Genomic DNA, 24,196 nt, shown 5'->3' with positions numbered 1-24,196 from the left:
TTTGGCACGGTTCGCACCTCCGAACCAACTCAGCGGCGTCCTTCTTCATAGTGGGCCAGTAGTAGCCCTGTCGCAGGACTTTGTAAGCCAAGGACTTGCCCCCCAAGTATCGCCACAATTTCCTTCATGTACTTCTCTGAGGCATAGTCGCATCGATCGGCCCTAGGCACTTCAGTAAGGAAGAAGAATGACCTTTGTATAGTCGGCCGTCGATCATCACATATTGGGAAACCACCCACCGGAGTCATTTGGCTTCCGCAGGATCTTCGGAGGTAGATCTGTTGGTCAGGTACTGAGCGAATCGGATCCATCCAGCTCGCTCCGCCACCAATGCAGCACCTCTTCGACCTTGTCGATGCTCGGTCGTTCAAGACTTTCCATGAACGTCCGGCCCAAGGTACCGTAGTCGGATGTCGCAGCCTGGAGAGTGCGTCGGCCCGAGTATTTTCCACCCTGGGGATGTGGAAGATTCGAAGTACTTGAAGGATGCCACGAGATCTTTTACTTTTTGGTGGTATTTGGCCATGGTCGGATCCCGCATTTCGAACTCGCCTTTGATTTGCCCAATGATCAGTTGAGAGTCGGAGAAGACTTTGAGTCGGTCGACCCCGAGCTCCAGTGCCAATCTCAAGCCCACGACGAGCGCCTCATATTCGGCCTGATTGTTGGAGGCCTTGAAGTCGAATCGAAGGGCGTGCTCGGTAACCACTCCTTCCGAGTTGGTGAGCAGGAAACCGACCCCGTTCCCTCGAGCGTTGGAGACTCCGTCGATGTGCAACACCCAGGTCAAATCGGGGTCACACTCGGAGGTCCCGACCTCCTCGGGCCCCCCTCTTCCGACGGTCGGTCGGTTGTCGGGCATTCGGCGACGAAGTCGGCCAGAACCTGGGCTTTGAGAGCAAACCGTGGTCGGTATTGGATGTCGAATTCGCTCAGTCTCACAGTCCATTTCGCCAGCCATCCCGATGTGTCAGGCGGTGCAGGATTGCTCTCAGGGGTTGGTCGGTGAGGACCACGATAGCATGTGCCTGGAAGTACGACGGAGCCGCTGTGCTGAAATGACCAGAGCGAAAATCATTTTCTCTGCCTTCGAGTACCGAGTCTCAGCTTCGTGAAGCACTTTGCTGACATAATATACCGGTTGGTGGACTCGGTTCTCGTTCTCTCGGACGAGCACCGAACTAACTGCCTCCGGGAAGGTAGCAGGTAAAGGTACAGGATCTCTCCGACCTTCGATCTTACAAGGAGTAGCGGAGAAGCCAGGTATTTCTTCAGTTCCTCGAAGGCTTGTCGGCACTCGTCCAGTCAAGAGAAATGCTTGGCTTGTCGCAGGGTTTTGAAGAACGGGAGGCATCTCTCAGCCGATCGAAAAATAAATCGGCTGAGCACGATGATCCTTCCGTTGAGTTGCTGCACCTCCTTCTTGGTGTCTGGATGTCGCATATCAACGATGGTCTTGATCTTCTCGGGGTTGGCCTCGATTCCCCGTTGAGAAACGAGGAACCCAAGAAACTTCTCCGAGGTCACTCCGAAGGTGCATTAGTCGGGTTCAGCTTCATCCAGTGTCGTCGTAGAGTGCAGAAGATTTCTTCGAGATCCCGCACATGATCCGAAATTTGCGCACTCTTCACCAGCATGTCGTCGACACACACTTCCATATTGCGCCCGATCTGGTCTTTAAAGATCTTGTTGACTAGTCGTTGGTAGGTGGCGCCAGCGTCCTTCAGTCCGAAAGGCATTACTCTGTAGCAGTAGAGGCCCTTGACGGTCACGAAGGCGGTGTGTTCCTCGTCTTCGGGTGCCATCCGAATCTGGTTGTACCCGACAAAAGCGTCTATGAAGCTGAGCAGTCAATAACTGGACGTCGCATCCACCAGCTGGTCGATCTTCGAAAGTGAGAAGCTGTCCTTTGGACAGGCCCGATTCAAGTCGGTGTAGTCGATATAGATCCTCCACTTCTCGTTGGCTTTTGCACCATTACGACGTTGGCGAGCCAATCGGATAGGTGGTCTCTCTGATGAAGCCTGCCTCGAGTAGCTTATCCACCCCTCGTCAATGGCTTTCTGTCTTTCTGGAGCAAAAGACCTTTTCTTCTGCCTTACCGGCCTCATCGCTGGGTCGATGTTGAGTCGGTGTGTCATCGTCTCTGGGGGAATTCCCGACATATCCGCCGCCGACCAGGCAAATACGTCGGTATTTGCCTTCAGTAGCTCCGCCAAATGTCGTCGCTCGGGGTCGGGTAATTGAGACCCGACCCACACCCTTCGTCGGGGTTTCCCGCTATCGCGATGGGAATGAGCTGTTCAGCCGGCTCGCCCCGCTCTTCTTCTTCCTGTTGGTCCAGCTTGTCGACCGTTAGGGGGCCCTTCGATTCGTCGCTTTGAGCAGAGATCTGAAAGCATCGTCGGGCGAGGCGTTGATCTCCGCGCATCTCCCCGACTTCATTTTTGATCGGAAACCGAACCAGGAGATGATACGTCGAAACTATCGCCATGAGGGTGTTTAGTCCGGGTCTTCCAAGTATGGCATTGTAGACCGAGGGCACTTGGACGACCGCAAAAATCAAGTGGACTGTGCTTTGTCGTGGTTCGGCTCCAGTCGTCACAGGTAGGGTGACCTCTCCTTCCACCGCGACAGCATCTCCAGCAAAGCCTATCAGGGCGTAGAGACTCTCTTGAGTCGGTCGGTCGATAGTCGCATCCGGGAGAAGGTCGAGTAAAACAAAACGTTCGTTGAACTTCCATTATCTACAAAGATTCTTTTTACATCATAATTTGCTATTGTTGCCGAGACAACAACAGCATCATCATGGGGGGTTTGGATGCCCCGAACATCTTCTTCTGTAAAAGTAATTACATCGTCCGGGCATGGCTTCTTCGTCGGTTCTCCTCCAGCAGACGTCCCCGGGCACAGCCGTTTGGAAATCATATTGATGACCCCGATCGTAGGTCGGTTACTCGTCGCTTCTTCAGTCGGCTGGGGTCGTTGATCGGCGATGGGCCGGGTCGGCGGATTCCTCCGAAACTTGCCGAGGTATCCCCGACGTATGAGGGCCTCAATTTCATCCTTAAGTTGGATGCATTGCTCGGTGTTGTGGCCGTGGCCCCGGTGGAATCGGCAGTACTTCCGTCGGTCAAGGCCCTTTGCCTTCAGAGGCGGAGGCCGTCGTAGATACTCTTCTCCTTCGATCTCCATCAAAATCTGCGCACGAGGAGCAGAGAGTGGAGTGTAAGAGTCGTACCTGGGGCGTGTCGGCCTTGGGCTCCACCGTCGGGGGGACCTCTGGTTCCGTTGTGGGGGTGAGACCCGACTGTCAGTCGGGGGCTTGCAAGGCAAGGCAGGGTCCCAACCTTTCCTTCGCTTTTCCTTCGGGCCCTTGGGCTCAGCCAGGTGCCGGTCGGAAGCTCCTTCATCCGCGTGCATGTTCTTGTATACGCGCTCCAGCAATTCAGCGTACGTTCGGGGGAGGGTTTTGTCCAGGGAGTAGGTGAACCAGGATGCCCTCAGCCCGCACTTCATGGCCGAGATGGCCATGTCCTCATTGAGGTCCCGAACCTCAAGTGTGGCCACATTGAATCGCGCCACGAAGTGTCGGAGCATCTCGTTTTCTCCTTGTTTGAGAGAGAAAAGGCTGTCCGATGTTCGCGGTGGCTTCCGACTGGTGCTAAAGTGGGCCACGAAGGAGTGCTCGAGCTGTCTGAAGGAGTGGATACTTTTCGATCGAAGATCGAAGTACCAGCCCCTGGCAGCTTTGCAGAGCGTGGCGGGGAAGTCGATGCAAAGGAGAGCGTCGGTTGCCCCTTGGATCGTCATGAGAGCTTTGTAGCTCTCCAGGTGGTCGATTGGGTCGGTAGAGCCGTCGTAAGACTCCACGTGCGGTATCTTGAACAGACTGGGTATCGGTTCGTCGAGGATGAGTCGGGAGAGAGGTTGGGCGGTCTGGAAGTCAACGTCGTTCGAGGACTTCTGCCCATCCACCTGCAACTGGGTAAGCCGACGGTCGATTTTCTCGAACCTGCGTTCGTAGTCATCGATCCGTCGGTGCTGAGAGACCCCGGGGGTGGAGTCTCCCGACGAATCTGAGAGAGAGTCGGACGGTGTTCGCGGTCGCTTCTCCTTCCTCGCTCGTTCCAGTTGGGAAGGAGATGGCCGTCGAGGCCGACGGGTGTCATGCCGCGGGCGCCCCTCCTCCTCCTCCCGGTGGGAGCGCTATGGCAAATGCTCCGGAGGAGGCGACGGAGATTGGTGCGGGCGCCAACGGCTGCTCCTGGAGGGTATCGGACGTGCCACCGGTTGCTCGACCGGCGAGGGCGGCAACTGGGCCGGTTGTTGCTGAATGCTTTTGACCGCGTCTGTCAGCACGATCATCTGCCGCACGATTGTCGCGATCTGTACCTCCGTGGTCACTGCAGGATGCGGAGAGCTGGGTTCCGCCATAGAGGGAGGAGGAGAGGCCTCTTCCCGACGGGAAGAGCGCCTCGCCGATCCAGTGACCCTCGATCGCTGAGCTCTTATCTTTGTCATCTCGAATTCTGTGGGGGCTATAATCCCTGATGCTGTCGATCGTGTGTTTACGGTAGTGTACCCCTTCCTGGCACGCCAATCTGTTGCGGCCAATCTCCTCGTCGCCTGGTCGTCGGGAACGAGCGCCTGCAAAAGAAAGTCCGCACTGACCGGAGGTGGCTCCGACGGAGACCCTCCGACGGTCAAGTCAGAGAGGAGACTAGGCAACAGCGAAAAGGAAAGAAGGAGCTCAACGAGAGAGAGGGAGAGCTTGAGAGTTTTTTGAGGGGACCTCTTTAGCACTGTTGCCTTCTTCGATTTATAGTAGAAGGTGGTATGGCCCCGCCGTCGGTGATGTAGACAACTGGAGAGTTGTCAAATCGTCGGAGGTTGTCACGTCGTTGACAAAGTTGACAGGTCTTAGGAATTAATTTGCGTCCTTGACCGGACAGCGCCCCAGGCTTCCTGACAGGACAATGCCCCCTGGCGTTCGTACGGTATTTGCTTGATAGGACTGCAGTCCATGCCGCTCATTCGGCATCCAGAAGAACCTGTAGAGGTGGGACGTCAGGTATTCAAACCGATGGTGAGTCGGCGGTGTCCCACCCGATAGGAAGTCGGTCACGGGGGATCGGATATCAGGTAATCAGAGACGATGTTGGCCCGTTAGGCCGATCCGCTCTGATCGGGCACGATCGGTAGCCACTGTCAGTGTTGCCCACCGTCGGTCGGGCGAAGTCGGTCGGGCGAAGTCGGTCGGGCCATTCTCATGGACAGTCGAGATCGAGACCCGTAGTCGAGTCGGCATCGAGGACGGGTCGGTGCTGGTGAGTCGGCAATAGGGTCGGTCGGTATATCCCAACAAAGATAAATTCTGATGAGGTAGTGTATAGGGAAACTAAGATCAAGAGAAAGAGAAAAAGAGAGAGGAAGGAGGAAGTAATTAGTCTACAAATTGACATTGCATTTTTTTTTGCCCTATAGGACAAAGGGATGGGGATGCCTTCTTTTCCCTTCAATTCTTAGAAATAGAGGTGACAATCGGATCGAATCGGATCTAAATGGGTCGGATCGTCTGTTTATTTAAACAGGTCAGATTTTAAAATTCAAATCCGACCTACTTGATAAACAAATCATTCGATCCGATCTGTTTACAATCCATTTATAACCCTTAAAAAAGAAAATCCAACCCATTTATAATCCATTAAAAAAATTAAAAACCTGCTCTCTTCTCCGTGGCTCTACCCTCGTCGGTCGTCGCATCTCCGCCCAACTGCCCCTCCGCCCTGGCCATGCTCTCGTCCCTCCTCCCAATCAGAGCTCTCGACCGCCTCCCAACCTTTGGCTCCGCCCTTGAAGTAGTTGTACGAGTCGTCGCCGGAGGGGGTGTCGAGGAAGGCAATGACCGAGTTATAGGAGCGCTGCAGAACCAAGAGATGGCAGTGATGAAGAAGATGATGTCGACGGTGGTGAACCAAAAGGCAAGGCTCTCCATGTGGCCGTCGAGGTAGAGGATGTCGCTGAAGATGGTGCTGCCGGGGATGAGCTCGGCGGTGCCATGGGAGGAGCGCACGGGTGCAAGAGAGGTGCGGGCGTTGTGAGGGCAAGCTGCGAGGGTGACGAGCGTCGATGAGAAGTAGCCAGCGAGGCCAACGCCTTAGTCATTTTAGAGATCGATAAAGGCAAAAGGAGTCCGATGCAGGTGGAGGAAGAGATGCAGACCAAGCGTGGGACGACCTTAATCCGGGGCTAGGGTTTTTGGATGCTTCGAGACTACCGTCGGAGAGTGGAAACGAAGGAGGTGAGGTGATATTAATCCAAGGGGTAGCATGAGCTGCTACGCCTAGAGAGGCCTATTAATCAATCCAGCCCACTTAACAATATGTTATCTAATTTGATCTGATGCAAAATTTATACGGATTAAATAGATTAGATATGTGAAAATCTGTATCTGATCCGATTATTAAATAGATTAAATAGATTATTTCGTTTATGATCTGAACTTGTTTAATTCAAATCCAACTCTATTTAAGACAGATCGAACACGGGTTGGATCTATTTTTGCCACCCTCCCTTGGGAAGATGATTACCCATGCTGCATGCACCATTATGCTTGTACATGCAATCAATTAGAATCGTTAGTTTTTATGATGGTGCATTAAGATGCATGTTTGATGAATAAAATCCATAGATATCAACTGTCGTTATTGGCTACATGGCTATATAGTGTATACAGTAAAAATAATAATTTTTTATACTCTTGCTCGATCTAATTCTTGCATGGTACTACCACACACATGCACAAGCACAAAAGAAAAAGCGTATGCTAGTGTTGAGGTCAACTTAAATGGATTTCATTCTCACAGGGCACCAAAAAAAAAATGGCTAGGTATGTTAAGAGTATTAGCTCGACAGGATAGCCTATTAGCTCGATGGGATAGTGACGTGCAAATTCGTATTCATATTCATCACTTTTCTATGATTTGAAAAATAGTTGAATTATTTAAGACATCCAGAGGAAAAGTTGCACGATCTATTCCAACTTCCAAGACAGTCCCCTAAATCTTCGAAGGAAAGAAAGAGGAAACCGGGGGGGAGGGGGGGATAATTGCCTACGTTTCTTCAGGCTCATGGGTTTCAGCACCAAGGCCTTATAGTCTCTTGTTCTGGACTTAACATGCCACAACATTAACAAAGAGAGGAATCCATATCTTAGGTCTTAAATAATCTCTTGTTCACTAACTTATGTTGGTGAAAGATACAACATGGATACTTTTTTTTTTTTTTGGATTTTCCAGGAACATCACCATTGCCATAAACTATAAATGGGGGTAATTCAGTTTTATTTTCTTTTTCCGTTTGTATAGACCCAATAAAGTGGATATGTGTAGGACGCATCCACAACTATGTATTGTTTTGAAGCAAAAATGAAAAGGCAGCTTATATGACTTAGCCTTTAGAAATGAAGCGTGTCAGGAGCCATTCTAGTTTCCTTGTAACACTGCAAATTTCAAATCAAACGGATGGAAATGCCTTCAAAATCCTATGGTCAAGGTAAAAGAAAAAACAAGAAAATCTCTGTCGGATACTCTTAGAAACAACATCAAACTCTCCCGTCTAGATGCTGGCTTTCAAGACTTTTCAATTAATTGACCTTCTGGCAGTTGGCTGTCCCGGAGATGGCTCTGAAGATTTTCTTGGGTGGCCTCAAGTTTCTCTTTCCAATTTAAAAGATCCTACCCGCTTACAGGACTTTTGATAGTATTTGAACGTTGTTGTTCTGTTTATTGACAATAACCGTTCTCAATTAGGTGATGAGGTTGCATCTTTCGCACAAAAGAATGATTTAACTTCTTTCACAGCCTCAACCATTAGATCACGCTTTACACACCTTTCAAAGCATTACTTACACCTGTTGACCTGTGTTGCGGATGGATGGAAGAGGTTCGTCACACTTTGAAAGGTGTGCAAGATGCGATCCAGTGGTTGAGGTTGCGAAAGATGGTTTCGCAGTAAAGATGCAACTTGAACCCCACATATTTTGTGACTCGGTCTTCTTTCCTGCAGCTCACACAAGGTGTCATGGACACCCCATTGGAGAATTAAGATTTCCAGTCATTGAGCTGAACTGTTTGATGGACAAGGGACAGAGAGGAAGGTGCCTATAGATCCCTTGTCCACGCTACCTCTTTGGTCTAACCACAAGATGTTTCCAATTCGTATGTTGTTGCTTTCGCCGCGCATTCTTGCCGTGTCTCTCTTGCATTCCCTTGCTTATTCTAATCACTCGTTTTAGCGTTGGCATCAACCTAGAGATGTCGAATTTCCCGTTTTCACACGGCGAAAGGAATAAGACAACAAACAGGTAGGTCAGCTTTCCTCTTCCAATAGCGGTGGTAGCAAGCTTTACTCGTTCAATACAATACCCAAGGTCAAGACCTCTTGTTTGTGATGACATAAAATATATTATCGTAGATACGAAGATAAAGAGGATCATATGATTGGAGACAGTGTCGGGTAGCTTTATCTTTGTGTTTAGACTGAAAACCTTTTCTTACCCACACCATCATTGCAGCGTGGCTTGAAATAATCTTGTATATTATCATGGTTTTGGTGTTGTTTGGATGCTTTCATATGCTACAATTTATCAGTATACCGATGGATTCATGGACTCCTGTGGATCCGAGATTCCCCATATTTTTGAAACATCACATATCATGTCCCAATTTATTTAGAATCGGAGACTGAGGTTCTCTGTTTTCAGATTCTTCTCTTCCTTGCCTCAACCACCATACTAATTATCTGTTCTACCTTCTGTAAACATGGATGGCAAATAAATAATCCAATCCACTTCCGAAAAAAAAATGTAGCTGCGGATAACAATTGATGCAATATAAAAAGTGAATTGTGATACCAATTTCTTTGACAGGGTCATGCAAGAATTCCAAATGAAAATTGAATGAATTACGACATCCTGCTTCTTCGAACAGAATAGCTCATCCAAGTTTCTGGTCTTCGATCGATTAATTTCTCTTATATCACTTCTCCTGTTTCCAACTCTTCCTCAACCTTGATGCCCATAAATTCCAGGTGAGAAGATCAATGAATTCATCCCCTAGATAAGATTCTTGCTCAATAGGCTGCTAGCAGAGGTAAACTAACCAAGGATTCATCAACTCAACAGAAGTCACCTCGATGAAAAGCATAAATTTTCAGAATATTACTTGTTGAATTAACAAAAACCCCTTCAATTATGATTCTAAGTTTAATATCAAGTTTAAAGGAAAACATCACCTCAATACCATATATGATTTTACAAACAAATAATTCCTCCCAAAAAGGAAAAAAATATAGACAAGTTCTCAGTAATAGAGAAACCACAAGCTGCAAAGTAGTATAAAGGATCAAGGCTTCCACATATCTTGAAAAGTAGAGTGGAAGGAGACCAGGATGATCAACAACACGACGACCGCGGCCACACCCCACGGCGAGCTTCCCTCCTGCGGCTGGTAGTTGTTGTAACTCCTCGGTCGATGATCATACGGCAAAAGGCTCCCCAAGAGCGTGTCTTCAAATCTCTCGATCGAAGACAGCCACCGGATGACAAGGAGAAGGACCACAGGGATCACGAGGAGCGCCCAGTTCATACTCTCCTCCGTTGTCTCGATGATGTCTTCATAGGTGAAGAACCATGATATGCCGAGGAGGAAGAACACCATCAGCAGTATCAGCAGCACAGGGTATGGCAGAGGAGAAAGTGTGAAGGCATCGAACACAGAGGAGTCTCTTCTATCATAGGCCATGGAGAGAGAGGGGGTACAGGGAGAGAGAGAGAGAAGGCAATCACAGAGGAGAGGAGAAGGTTCTTTGTCTCTCTTTTTTGGCAGTATAAAGGGATAAATCCTGGAGTGGTTTCAATGTGAACATTTGGTGGACCCGTTTGATGATGTCCTCGGTGGCTCCACTTAAAAACTTTCTTGAGTGGATGGTTTCTACGCGCAAATTGTTGAATAATAGGATGAGATGATGAATGTTCATCCCAATGTTTTACCGTTGGCCGAGTTATTTCCCGTCTGGTCTTCGGTGGTTGTTGATAATGAATTATATCACTATCAGTGGACGCACTCTCCATGTGGGTTGATACATGGAATTTATAAAGGTGGACCATGTTGGAATGCAGAGATGGTAGGTTGGAGCTCTTAGATTTTATGGAAGTTAAATGTTGGACTAAATTATTAGCTTCTCTTTTTTACCAAAAAACAAAAAAAACAAAAAAAAGGTTGGACCCAATAGTTTTAGTGAACGATTAGTGTCACTCCTAACTTGCACCATGGAGACACCACTGAGGTAGGTTAGCGTTCGGCACTTTGCGTGGCCCGCATTGATGCAGGAGGGTGCAAATTGCGGCATCATTGCTTGATTGCTTCGCGTCTTTGGATGTAACTCCAATTCAACGTCCATTACTTATGAGCTCAGCCAAGATGGAGTCGTTATTTCTACTGAATCTACAGCAAGGATGGCGGGGATACCCCTTTGAGCAACCCTGGAACTTATAAGTAAAAGATCCCAACCATGATCCTTTATGATATAGCTTTTGTAACCAGAGTCCCATACTACTATGGATGGCTGCCACATCACCGGTCTTAGAGATGGACAGTTTTTCTTCATCACCATGATGCGCCATATCACCCAATCCTCAGCCCCTGCTTTGGTGTTCCTCTCCGATGGACAAGGTCGCTCAGGCCTACTGGGTCTCTAACGACAACGATGACCGCCATCGGCCACCACCAGATCTTCACTCAGACCTATTGGTCCCGGATCGTTCCGTCTCCGATGGTAGACCCGACCACCAGTGGAGCACCATCGATGCCCGCAGGGAAGCCGACAATGGCTGTAGCATGATGAAGACCAGAGGAGTAGAAGGGAGCCTATTTGGAGGCAGCGGGACCGTTGGAGAGGAAGGCAATCCAAAGGAGCCTGGTTGGAGACGGCGATATCATCAGAGGAGGGGAAGGTGATCCAGGAGTGTGAGAAAGAGGAGATGCGTCTAGAGCCAGAAAAGTAGAAGTGATCCTAGTTGGAGGCCACCACTGCCACGTGGAAGGCCACGGAGGAGGAAGAGGCGGCCCGAAGAAGAAATCTCTCGAAGGGTCGTGACTCGTGAGAAAAGTAGCTAGGTCCGTGTGAACAAGGGCAAATCTCAGAGCATATGCACAGTGGATAGCTTGCAATCGGGAATTTATGACATTCAGCGGGTAACGTGGTGTGTTATTCACCACAAGATTTGGCTCATATTCATCGGGCTGAACTTCGGATCTAGGCCTAACTCCTATTTAGACTGGACTTCGGGCTCGTGTCCGAATCGGGCCAAATATATATCCGAGCCTAGCTCGAAATACAAACGAGCTCTATAATTGAGCTCAAACCTTGAACTATTTCGAGTCTAGCCTGAAGTCCTAATAGCAACTCTCTTGCATCATAGTTGAAAGTGATCGCCTCATCATGCTCGAAATTCGTAGCCCTACGTAGTCATGCTGGATTGCTTGCTTGGCTGCTATGGATTAAAAGATTTGTAGCTGCAATATACTCTAAAAGAAGGCAACAGAGATATAGACCGAATGGCAAATGCTGCTAGGTCCTCTGGGTTAATTGGTTCTGGAATGATCATGCACCTTGAGAATACATGGATATTTTGGTTCACGATGTTTCAGGGGTTTATGATGTATGGTTATGAGCTTGTAACTGTTTGCTTTATGGCCAATCTGAAATCCAAAGGAAACATTATATGGCACAAGTAATAAAACTACTAGTGCTAAAAATAAATTTATATATTTTTTTGAAAATCTCATTATTATATTCGTAACAACTCTAGTTTGGAGTAGATCTCTCATTTAGATAGATAGTTGTAGTAATAATTGATACATACAATATTAGTGATTAATTATACAAAGACAGGCACTATACGTTTAGGAACATACTTGCGTCATGGACATGATGCCAGCGATTTCTTCCTCTTCCTAGGCAATTCCATGCCGTAGCTAAGTATACGGACGGTTTACTTGAAATCTTCCAACAATCCTCTTCATCTCTGTTCACAATTTGATTGTTACAAGGGGATTTATGAGGATCCACCTCGTAGAGTGATCTTTCAGTCACTAGATAGACATCGCGTTATATTTATAACTGATATGGGACTTCCTATCATAAGTCCTAAGTCTAATAGGAACAAATATATTCTTGATTGAGAAACCTTTAATATGTTTCAAGATTTATGAAAATAGGATTCAAGAAAATTTTTAAATAATGATAATTTAAGCCACATAAGATAAATGTTCTAACATGCCAATTAGCTAAGCTATGAGCCGCTAGCACAAGTGCATTTCTTTGTTAACAATATTAAATTATTCTTATAATAACCACTTATTGAGTAAAAAAGTGCCATACTTAATAGTGCTTGACTCGTAGGAAACCAAGAAAAGAAACATTGTTAAACTCGAACAAAAATCATAAAGGGCGGGCACCATAGGCTACCGTATAGGATGGGCCTACTTTCATACTCCTTTCTTTTCTTTTCTTTTTTCCATGTCTTAAAGAAAAAATTTAAAAATTAAATATGGAGCAGATTTCTCCTTCTAATGAAATCCGTTGTTCTATAACTGAAATAATAAAAAAATAAATAAAATAAATATCTAAGAAAAATTCTGCATAACCATCCATATTTTTTTTCTCGTCAAGTCTCTCCATTCATTATCTTCCTCGTTAAGCTATTTTTTCCATCATAATATCTTTTTTCCGAGTCATTTTCTCCTCTTTCAAACTCCGTGCACCATCTCTCCTATCCATGAGATTTTCTTTGAGTTCCTTTCTCTTTTTTTCTAAGATTTTTGCATCCAAAAGTTCACGAAAATTATGTATCATTTTATCTAGATGTGTGTATTAGGACGTCGGATAAATATTTGACTAAGTATGTATCAACTGATCATATACTATATATTAGTGGATACTAAGTTCGGTAAATATGTATCAATTTATCTGGAAGCATGCATTGGATCGTTGCTAGGTGTATATCAAAAAAAATTATAGTATGTATTAGTAAACTGTCTAGTATATATCATTTATCCATGTACTATGTATGTACAAATGCTATGTTCTAAAAATTATATATCGCTTTATATAGATGTGTATATCGAGACATCGGATGAATATTTTGTTAGGTATGTATTAACTGTCATATACTATGTACTGGTGAATACTAAGTTCGGTAATTTATATATCGATTTAGCTGTAAATATGTATTGTGCTATAGTTGAGTGTGTATCAAAAAAGCTTATTGTTGGGGATGTCTGATCAGGACACAACTATCACAGGATCTTCTCGATATCACTTGCGTTGCATCCGATCAGCAAAAGAAAAAAAGAAGAAAAAAAATAATACAAGACAAGAGGAAAAAAAATCAAGTACATGGATCAGCCTAAGGCTTACATCCACGGAGCATACAAAGCTTTACTATAAAAAAGAACAAGTACAAGAGGAGATCCTCACACTCTTAATCCTTATACACAGTCTCTTTCAACTAGAAGCTATCCTTACAAAGCTTTCATTAGAATCCAAGAAAATCTCTAAACCTCTAGAACGACTAGTGTGTGACAGTCTGCCCGAGGTACCCTATACCCCTGCTCTCCGCCGAACTACTACACGATCTGCAGCTACTGCCTACTGCCGCTTCTCTCGGACTTATACCGAACACCAAAGCCACGATCTCTCAGTTCATCCACGGGCCTCTTAAAGCTCGAAATCCCAACCTAAGATGGAACAGGACTCCTTGTAGCATCAAAATAGCGTCCCAGACCATCAAATCAAGACCGGCTGCTGTCCTGATCGTCTGATCGTGTAGTCGGTTCACCAACACCCCGTAAACCACATGAAATGACATAGAAATGCCCCTCTAGTCCACATGGACTGCGAGAAATCGGTGGGAAACAGCTTGCCGGTCCCGTGATGCCCCCATGGACCGTTGGTCCATGCATCGCATGTGGATTACATAAGAACTTCGCATGGGCCATGCCGGCGTGTGCCCACTTGGGCCTAGGCTGTGGCCACTCAGGCCCGGGCCGCACCCGCACATCTGTACGGCCAGCCCATGCACTACCACATACGCACGCTCCACCACAGCCTCTGCAGGCCAACCACCAGCCTCCACCACACCGTGGATCGTGCCACCATGCTCTGGCCTTCTTTTGAATGTAGTTTCTCCATCTGGACACCGTTTGGATTGTTCTTGGATTCATTGGACTCCGTTTGTTGTCCTGAACCTCATTCTAAGCTTATAGATCGAATCTTGAGATGTCAAATCCCAATATTTACAATATGTATCACTTGACTGTATATTTAGTATACATCAAGTAGTCATATAATATGTATTATTGAAAAATATGTACCGAAAATGAGGAAGAAAGAGAATACCTTAACTATGAGACTAATAACTCCATTAACAGAAAAAGTCTTTGACTTTTAGACTTATTCTTTAAGATTAATACTAAAAAAAATATGATAAACTATAAAACCCATCTCATATGATATTTTATAGTTCCCGCCGCTTATGATTTTTGTCCGTTAAACTCCCCCTCAAGAAAAAAAAATGTTTGATTAGATTTTTAAATCAAATAAGTTTACTGCTAATCGTTACAAGGTGACAAGCATGGATGTCCACTATTGTTTCCTCCTAGCATGTCTTACTTCCAGCAATATAAAATTAATTTGATTATTAATTGGGATTTCTCTAGAAAAGTAATGGGGAGTGTGCGATCTTATATGTTTCATTTAGATGCTAGATAGTAATCATCCTTGGTAACTTTTGCCACTAGTATTCACCCCATAAAACCAGCTAACCAGCTAACCAGCGAATAAATTTATTTGTTGTCTGGTTTGTATACTCACTACCCATCGTTAATGCCATCTTGCAATTGAATGGATGCTTATATAGAGATGATAAATTATATATATATATATATATAACATCCAGGGTTAAAAGTGATAGAAAAAAATAGGAGTCCAGGGTTAAAAGTGATAGAAAAAATAGGAGTTGGAAGGGCTAAAGTGGTTAAAATTATTTCACCCTCCTCTCTCAAATAACTTCAAGCTGCTTATCCATCTTTTTGGCGCGTTGAGTAGATAAGGTTATTCACATTTTTTATGTGATGTTGGCTGGATAGTTGGACAATTTTATGTTATCCACCCTCTAGCCAGCATGCAAATATGTTCATAGTGTCAAACTTGAAACAATTCTCCTACACAAGATCTAGGGAGGGAGGTGCCAAACTGCCAATAGAGAAATGTAGTATTGAATATATAGCTTCGACAAATAACTACTTGTTTCGATTTCAAAAGAAAAAAAAAAAATCGACAATGTATACATTAGTGGAAGAATTTACAAGGCTAAGACCATGTTCATTAGAAATTAAATATTATTTATTTATGAAAAATGAATAGGAAATATATGTCTTTCAACAATGGTATCAGAAATAGTTCTTGTATTTATGAGAACTAGGTTCAACACCATTGATGATATATCATACATTTCGTATTTCAAGTAAAGATTGTTGATACGGATTAGTGCATCCAGGTAGTTTTCTTTAGTTTATCAACATGGTACTAATTAAGATATTAGATTCACGAAGTTACAAATTAAGATATTAGAATCATGAAGTTATCATAGTTCTTGTTTCTTTACTGAATCAAATTAATCTATTTACATATTAAATAATAAATTTGCATCCATAGAGTTCCAGTTTCTTTACCTCATGCATGGATTTCCGCTTTCCTTCCCTCCCAGGATACTGTCTCACACGAGGACTGTGGTGTGGTGTAGCTAAATCAATATGGCGAAAAAATTTATTGATTTTTTGATATGATGGGAAGCAAGACACCCACCCAGGCTTTAATGAAGGGCAGTGAAGAAGGATGTCAGCGTAAGCCTGCATTAACCCCAAACAAGGAAAAAATAAAGTTCAAAACAGAAACGAAAACAACCAACTCAAAGACCTCAAAGTTGAGCTATCTTTGGGACATCCTTGCATCTCTTCCAGTTGACTCGAGTTGCTGTGATCTTCCTGAAGTCTCTGAAACTTATCAAGCGGATGTTGCCAAGTTACAGAAATCACTAAAGTCCAAGAAATAATGAAGGATATCAGTGCTACAGTCCAGTTGGTGTCCGATGAATTTAGATGCATGCTTCTTGCATCATATGCACCTAGTTAGAGTGTTAATGATTGCCTGAGCCACCATAAGAGCTATTGCTGATGTTTAGGTCTAGAGGTAATGCTGGACCCCTTGGATATATATATACAATCCCCTAATATTATTGTTCAAACATCTGAGGCCTGCTGCCATATTCAACTATACTGTCCTACGATGGGATTCTATTTTTAATCCCCTGTAAGACTTGTTCCATTGCTTGTCTCTGCCTTCTGGAATTTTTAGCATTCCAAAATTCCATCTTAGTTATGCAGAGTTTCAACAGTCTAAACTGAGAATTTGCTTCAAAGCGGAATCTTCGATTGTTGCGTTCTTTCCATAGTTTTCAGCATAATACTGACACTATACAATCCCAAGATTGTTTTGCTATTTGATTTGGTATTTACTTCCTCCATATTGTCCATAAAAGTTCGACTGATATTGGCATTTGCGATATACATCATTCTATTGGACCGATCTGCTGACCTGATCCATCTAATAAGGAAAGGAAGCCAGCCCTCCGTTTTCTGGTTGGTCTGGTGCACCGCTGAACTGGTGGGCCAGGTTCAACAAATAGTTTCTTGCAAAGAAAGTCATCATGGGTCGGGTGGTCCTTTGGTTAGGTGAGCGGAAGCGAAAAGGGGTTAAAGTATCGCTGGGCCATTACAGAATCACCCTGACTGTTGTACTAAATATCAACATCAACACAAACGACCATTCTTCTCAATTAAATGGTGTATCAAACAACAAACTCATGGTTTCCAAACTAAAACAAGGTAAGAGCTGGACTGTGTTTAGATGGGACCATGGGTGTAAGACTAGGGCCCTCTTTGGATATCAAAACCAAATCTTTCGGCGGGACATCTCTTCAGAAAATGCGCTGAAGTGGGAGCTCCCGAAAGAAATGGGGTTATTAGATGCACAACAAATTCCTGGTTTTTAGGAACAAATTATCACTATTGAGAGGTGACTTACGGGTTGAGTCCTAAATCACCCTTCATCCATGGAATTATGCATCTTCTTTGCAAGCTAAAGCGTAAATATAATCAATTGTTTGCAGTAAGACTTTTGACATTTTTTTGAGCAAAATGCTAGCACTTCCCGCCATTTCTTTTCATAAAATATAGATACCAGAAGTGAAAAGCATGAGAATACCGAAAATACATAGGAAGCTCAAAGTTGAAAATGCCTACATATCCTAAATAAACATACCAGAAGACCAAAATAAATCATAATTCTTGATCACAATCCTGAGGAAGAAAAGGCTGAATTCAGAGCCAAGATGAAAGAGTAACTGCCCGGAAAACTTACCTCATCCATAAAGGGGAAAGGGTCTAAACTGATAGAATCATTGGCAGCGAAACAGGAGGAAGCATAGAAATGAGGATGGATAGTTTTGTGTATTGTACAAAGGTGCAGACGTGCAGTGAAGTAAGTACCAACAACACAAAACATCAAGCTAAATAAACAAATAAACAAACAAACAAAAGTTATAACTAGCTGTTTGACACAACGCTGGAAATACATTTAAGATGTTAAATATATGCAGTTTACAAGAAATATCATAAAACATCAAACTATGCAATCAATTGATAAAATACAGACAAAATACAAAAAAGATACATGATGGGTATTGTCATTAAATTACACAATCACAGGAGAGAAACTCTTCAATTTTGGAACCTTGAAATCAGCAGAGAACAACCTTGGGCTGTCTACTGGTGAGATGGTCCTTGTTTGCCGTCCTCTTGAACACAGCCGAATTCCCTGGTGATAATTGTAGTCTTGTTAGGCTTAGCCTCTGAGAAAAAGAGAGTTGTCACATACATCTAAAATTGGATTAAAGGAAATTGAATGCACTAATATAATGAGCAAAATCCACCTCCATAATATCACATCAAAATGATTCAACTAATGTGCTAGATTCACAATCTGTATCGAACTACATGGAAGAAAATTGAAAATGGTACATAAATGCAAACATCTAGCAACCTGATTGGAGGAACATATTGTCAAAAAGAACATTTGCAAGTCAACTTAATTGACCATGGTAGATTTAAATTCTGACTTGGGGCATAAATGATGATGAAGCACAAGCATAGCATTAAGGTTTTACTGGTAACATAGTAATATAGTAAAGAAACTGATAGAAAAGTGACAAAAGGCAAAATAATGAGAACCTATGCAGCCCAATCGCCATGAGAGCCACATAGCATTAAGGTTTTACTGCATGGTTAAGATATGGAACCAATAACCTTAGCATCTATCTATGGAGCTTCAGTAGGAGAATTTATTCCTCATAAACTAAAAAACCAAAACTAACATACACAATGTGATCCTATTGTACCTTCAATATGAAGATGACGCTCTCTGAGTGGAAAAACACAAATTAGAGCTAGTCTCCAAGAATACCAAAAAAAAAAAAAAATCTCAGAACAGACTTGCTTCCACATATTTCATACATGATCTAGGTAGACAGAGGCTTCCTTAAAACCAATTTTAAATACTTTCTACAACCTGATCTGTTAGGCACGGTAAACACAAATACTGATGATAGCAACCACAAAGGATCTTTCCCAACAGATTCAGGTGTGAATCTGTGATTGTCTGCTGATAGATACAGTTTTGTGCTCGACCATGGTTGTTGGGGGACCTGGACCACTAATCTGCTGGATCAGCAGAAAGACTTGGTATCTGCTGATAGATGTGAAGTGAGTGAACTGTGGAAAGAGCGGAGTACATTGACTCTTGATTACCAAAAACAAAGGCCGACATTGTGCTAAACTAAAAGAGAAAAGAAAACCCTGAGCTATTCCAGCCTAACCAGAGAAAATGAATAAAACAAAGTAATGAGTCGACACCACAGAAAGCTGTATATAAGTGGATCAACTAAAAGCTCTTGAAAAAGGATGCATACACCAGAAGGCGGAAATCCCAAATGAAGGGACTTCACATATATTCCATCTAATCTAACTGAAAGATATAAATTTTTTCTTCAACAGCACAAACATGAAAATTAAATACATTTAGGTCATAAAATCAATGATCTTGTGACAGTTAACAATACAGGAGATGGACGAGAGAGTTCTGATATGCATAATGATGCAGAAGATGGACGAGTTGAAGATTTCATATATATCTTGTTATTCCTTTTAATATTAATTACTCATGTTTAATATACTACTCTCTGAATATTGTAATCTACATCTAAAATTACGAATTATTTGCCTATGTAATAAATCACCTTACAATTTTAACACCAAGAGGCTAAGTCACTTAGGCTAGATGTTCCACCTAGGTCCCATATAGAAATTAGTGCTTAAAACCACTTAGGCAAATTGAAAATATAAAAGCATGTTCCATAACTTTGTATTCAGTAATCATGTAGAAAACACTCATGCTGAAATAAGGAAAAAAGGTGGCATGGCAAGGATTAGAAAGATCAAAAGAGAGTTCAACCATAAATTCCTAAAAAAGAGCATAAACTGTCCCTCCACAAACTATTTTTCATAAACTAAAATGAGAATTAATTCTCATGACAAGGAAGCCAATATGCATAATACGATATATTAAACCTTATCTAAGCATTAATAACGTATTTGATTTTCTTAATATATGACTCATAAAGTCCTTGATACAAAATTTCGAAGTCCTAGGAATTATTTGATGACTCTGCAAAGATTGATTTAGAGAAAATATTCATAAAATCAATGAAACGATGCTGCAAGCATACACAAGTCTTAGTTCTTTAATTCTGGATTAGAAGTGTATGCAAGAAAAGGAAGTGGATCCATTAATTCATGAGTATATGGTAAGCACTGTTCAAAGGTAACAGAAGGTTGATCTCGCTATGAAGTATCAGGACAATACCGGAAAACACTAAATATCAAGATCTTTCACTGATTGATTGTAAATTAATAAGTAAAAAAAAAAATAGTCCCAAGAAATTAGGTGCTAGGCTCTCTATGTCATGATATCATTAAAAAAACAAGTCATGTTGTGACAGGTACACCACTAATGTGTGCATGGAAACGGTAACTTTGATGCAAAAGTGCCCCTGGTGAATATTATGAAACCCCAAAGCAACTTTGACATTTCTGACTACCATATTATGATAAAGCTAGTCTCAGAGAAATAAAAGGATTATAAACTTCCAATGTTTGTTAGACCATTGAACACCATTAAACTTTGACAAGCATATCTTTTGTACATTAATTTCTCTATTTAAGGATTGGCTAAAACACATCAAAGGCTCTGCATTATATAGGTAACATTGGCATATCTGCCAGAGTGGCAATACTTTGCATTAACAAACTACAACATATAAGAGCATCGCCAATATGACAGAGTATAAAAAGGTGACAAGATAAATACAGTTGAGTTCATATGATATGCAGCATATAACAAGATACCGATTTTAAGATTATGTTTCAAACTTTGAAGTGACCTAAATACAAAAGATGACACAACATGACAAAAAGTCAAGTTCATCAGTGAATGTGATGAGTAATAGCAGGGACAAAGACATCTAGTACAGAAGCAAGGTCCAAGCATGGAGAAGATGTGCCTTGAGTGAAAAAAATCATGTACGTTCTCTTTGCTTTCAGAGATCATGAAAGCTAATTCTCTATATGGCTATTGCTGTGGGTATTTATAGTCATAAAAATAAAAATAAAAAATTGAATGAGTCATGATCATACAAAATTTGCAATCCAATGATTTATGAAAAGAAGACCACTCATCATACAAAATTTGCAATCCAATGATTTATGAAAAGAAGACCACTATAAAAAAACACATTGATGTAGATTCAGTGAAAATAAGCTGGACTAGATAGAGAACATGACCTGTGAATAGCCATAAAATTAAAAGTTATACAGAATTGACAGCTCTTAAGCATTGAGTATTGATCTACAGTAATTGTTTTAGCTTCATGTCAAAAGTAAGAAATCATGCCTGGATGCTATTAAAAAGTTGTCAGCTGGCCAACATAATTCCATAGATAGTAGACCGATGAGCCAGCATCCTTTAGTGCAACAATTATGTAAATTTACTAAGCCATTTTTCCCTTATGAAGTGGTACAGAGAGTGGCTTCTGCAGCTTATATGCAACAACTGATTTGGTGAATGGAAATGCCATCCATACCCATTGGCTTCAGCAAAATCAGGGACAGTTATATGAACATCAAGCTCTGTGATGTGGCTAGCAATTACAGTGTCACTTATTATGAATTTCATATTTAATGAGAGATCCATAACATGTATAATCTGACAAGTGACCGATACTTAAGATAGGAACATCAGCTACTCAGTAAAAGTTAGAAACCAGTACAATAACATCATGAAAAATGAAAATGGACGTCATGCTATCAGAAGAATCAATCTACAAAGAACATTAGAATCGTGATAAGGAAAAATCACTTGCAAAGTGTGAAATTAAAGAATCAGCATCAGAAAGAAATAATTCAACTTACCCTAACACACACAGAAGAAAGTGCAAACAGGTATACGTGTGTGCAAACATGCATCACATGCACACACAAAAGTGCGAAAGAAAATGGAGCAACTGAAGTACCTAGCTAGTTCGTGTTGCACTTACATTAACTGCACTAGAAACCCGTGATCCAGAAGAATCTTCATTAGTTCGTCTACGCTTTTGCCTTGCATCACCTCTTGCACTTTCCGAGCTACGTTTCCGAGAACTCCTTCTCAGACAACTCTCCGCTGGTGTAACTGATGCATTGCTGGAGTTTCTCTGAGGATACAAATCCTTAAAGAATCTAGATTTCCTGTTAGTGCTTTTGGTGGCATCCATCTCAATATTTGCAAGGTCGCTTCTTAACTTTGCAATCGTTTCATCCTTCTCCTTGGCCATAATTCGCAGCTGCTCCATATTATGCTGAAGCTGTTCTAGTTTTGCATTAGCCTGCTCAGCTTCTTGCGTTTGCCTTCTTATATCCAGCTCAAGCCTAGCCTGCTCAGCCTCTAACCTAGCAATAGTCCCATCCTTCTCATTGGCTGATGACTGCAACTTCTCCAAATCATGATGAAGCTTCTCCATGGCTTCATTAGCCCGTTCAACTTCTGTCCTCTTGATCTTAAGGAGACCAGTGTAGTCACTCTCCATATTCTTCAACTGGTTCCAGACAAAATCCTTCTCTGCTGACAAGGCAGAGACCTCTGCCTCCTTCTTCGAGCTAAGCCTTTTGTAAGCATGTTTTAGCCTCCGTAATTCACCTTCTAAAGCAGTGGTCGATGGCTCCTCTTCATTGGGATTTTCTCTGGGCTTTGCTTCACTAACTCCAGTCCTTCCATTATCAACTTCTCTGCCTCTCAGCTTTTCCTATCCAACAGATGATCCAGTGGCGTAAGAAACAATCACTACTATTTGAATTGGACTAAATAGCACTTTGGCATGACAAATTGAAAAAAGAGGATGTAAAGTTGTAAGAATACCTTCAGCTCTGAGATGTCGGCACCCAGAGCCTCCACACAAGCACGGAAGTCCTCCAAATCACTTTCTACAAGTTCTGCTCCATTTAACATAAGTTAGAACAAAAAACAGCAAAAAACGAAGCAGAATAATCATAAACAAAAATGAGAATTATATTTGCAAATCAAGAAAATTAAAACCATGCATAAGAACATATTGATAATTTCGTCCCTTCTTTCTTGAAAGAATCATATACCAGTTCACTCATTCATCCACAAAGACGTTCATTAGATCGCCAAAAAAAAATCTTTAAAAATTGAAAACTTATGTCAAAAAAAGACGGCAGAAAATAAAAGAACGTCAATGTTAAAGGGAGGGAAAAGGGGGAGAAGAAAACAAGAAAAAGAAGGAACTGGAATCCAACCATATTGCTTCTTGTAGCACAAAGCTTCCCTCTCCTTCATCCCGACCATCAGATCCAACTTGGCCGCCTGGACGCGATGACCCTTCCTGTCCTCCTTCTTCATCTGTGAACCCGAAAAAGAAAGAAGAATTTCTCAAAGAAATCCTGGAAAGGTCGCAAATTAGGACTAGGGTTAGGGTATGTATCCCGGATTCTTTTGTACCTGGGCAATGTGGGATTCGAGGAGGCGGGCCTTGGAGGCCCAGCGGTCGTGCTGTATGTGGATGTAGCCCTCCAAGAACTTGCGGTCATCGGCTAGGGTTTCGATCTGCGACTGCTGGGACTGCAGCATCTCCGCTAGGGTCCCAAAGATCCGCTGCCACTGACGGCGGTCGGAGGACGACGGCGAAGAGCTCTCGGGGAGGCTCATCGATTCGCACAGTCCCGGGATAGAGAGAGATTTCGAGCAAGCGAGGGATAGAGAGAGATTTCGAGCGAGAGAGAGAGAGCGAGAGAGAGCGCGAGGGGTGGCAGAGGGGGAAAAGATGACCGTTGCTCTTATACTCGAGTTTCTTTCCAATTTGAATGGGTCCGGATTGGGCGCACCCGACTCGTTGGGAGACCGCAGGAATATTGGATCGTTATATCTCGAGCGAGAAATTACTAGGAGTACAACTCAAGAAATAACTTGAATGGAAGGTGGTTTTGGCAAATAATTTCTGAACTAGCCTCGCCAACTTGGGTGCCGGGTGTGGTTCAAATTTGTGCGAAGAACTACTTCCAATAACTCCCAACTTATATTGTTGTTGCATTTGCATTTTTTTATCTATAATTTAGTAAAATACCAATAAAAATTGTTGTTCTAGATGGTATTTGCACAAAACTTCTAATATCCTGTGTTTTTTTTTTTAAAATAATAAATATAGGCTGCTAAGAGCTCTAAAAATTTTCATAAATAATTAAAAAGAAGTGTTTTATTACGCATGTTATTTAGTCTAGCTAATTTTTCTTCTTAGATTTTTGAAATAAAAATAGAATAAAATAAATACTAAACAAGTCTTTAGTTTTTGGTTCAACTAACTGTGTTACAAGCAATGATATTTATGTCTATCTAACATCACCAA

The 24,196-nt window shown here is 42.7% G+C and overlaps 2 protein-coding genes across 4 annotated transcripts; both read right to left on the bottom strand.

Moving 5' to 3' along the window:
* Positions 1-9,235: 9,235 nt before the first annotated feature.
* Positions 9,236-9,936, bottom strand: LOC105044132 (uncharacterized). The gene has a single exon (XM_010921927.4). It carries the CDS (start codon positions 9,804-9,806, stop codon positions 9,408-9,410), a length of 399 nt encoding a protein of 132 aa, XP_010920229.1. The 5' UTR covers positions 9,807-9,936; the 3' UTR covers positions 9,236-9,407.
* A 7,803-nt stretch (positions 9,937-17,739) lies between these two features.
* LOC105044133 (uncharacterized) lies at positions 17,740-23,611 on the bottom strand. 3 transcript variants are annotated; one of them, XM_010921928.4, is made up of 5 exons: positions 23,296-23,611; positions 23,094-23,196; positions 22,693-22,766; positions 21,836-22,579; positions 17,740-18,037 (listed from the first exon to the last, which is right to left on the bottom strand). In XM_010921928.4, the coding sequence occupies exons 1-5, from the start codon at positions 23,500-23,502 to the stop codon at positions 17,927-17,929; spliced, it is 1,239 nt and encodes a 412-aa protein (XP_010920230.2). In that variant the 5' UTR covers positions 23,503-23,611; the 3' UTR covers positions 17,740-17,926. The 3 variants fall into 3 exon arrangements, with proteins under 3 accessions (XP_010920230.2, XP_010920231.2, XP_073111525.1); XM_010921929.4 differs by having other exon boundaries at positions 17,740-18,003; XM_073255424.1 differs by having other exon boundaries at positions 17,777-18,003; positions 21,812-22,579.
* Positions 23,612-24,196: the final 585 nt, after the last annotated feature.

This window comes from Elaeis guineensis, chromosome 4 (assembly GCF_000442705.2).
Source record: "Elaeis guineensis isolate ETL-2024a chromosome 4, EG11, whole genome shotgun sequence".
Taxonomy (NCBI): Eukaryota; Viridiplantae; Streptophyta; class Magnoliopsida; order Arecales; family Arecaceae; genus Elaeis; species Elaeis guineensis.
This window is presented reverse-complemented; position numbering and strand designations above follow the sequence as displayed.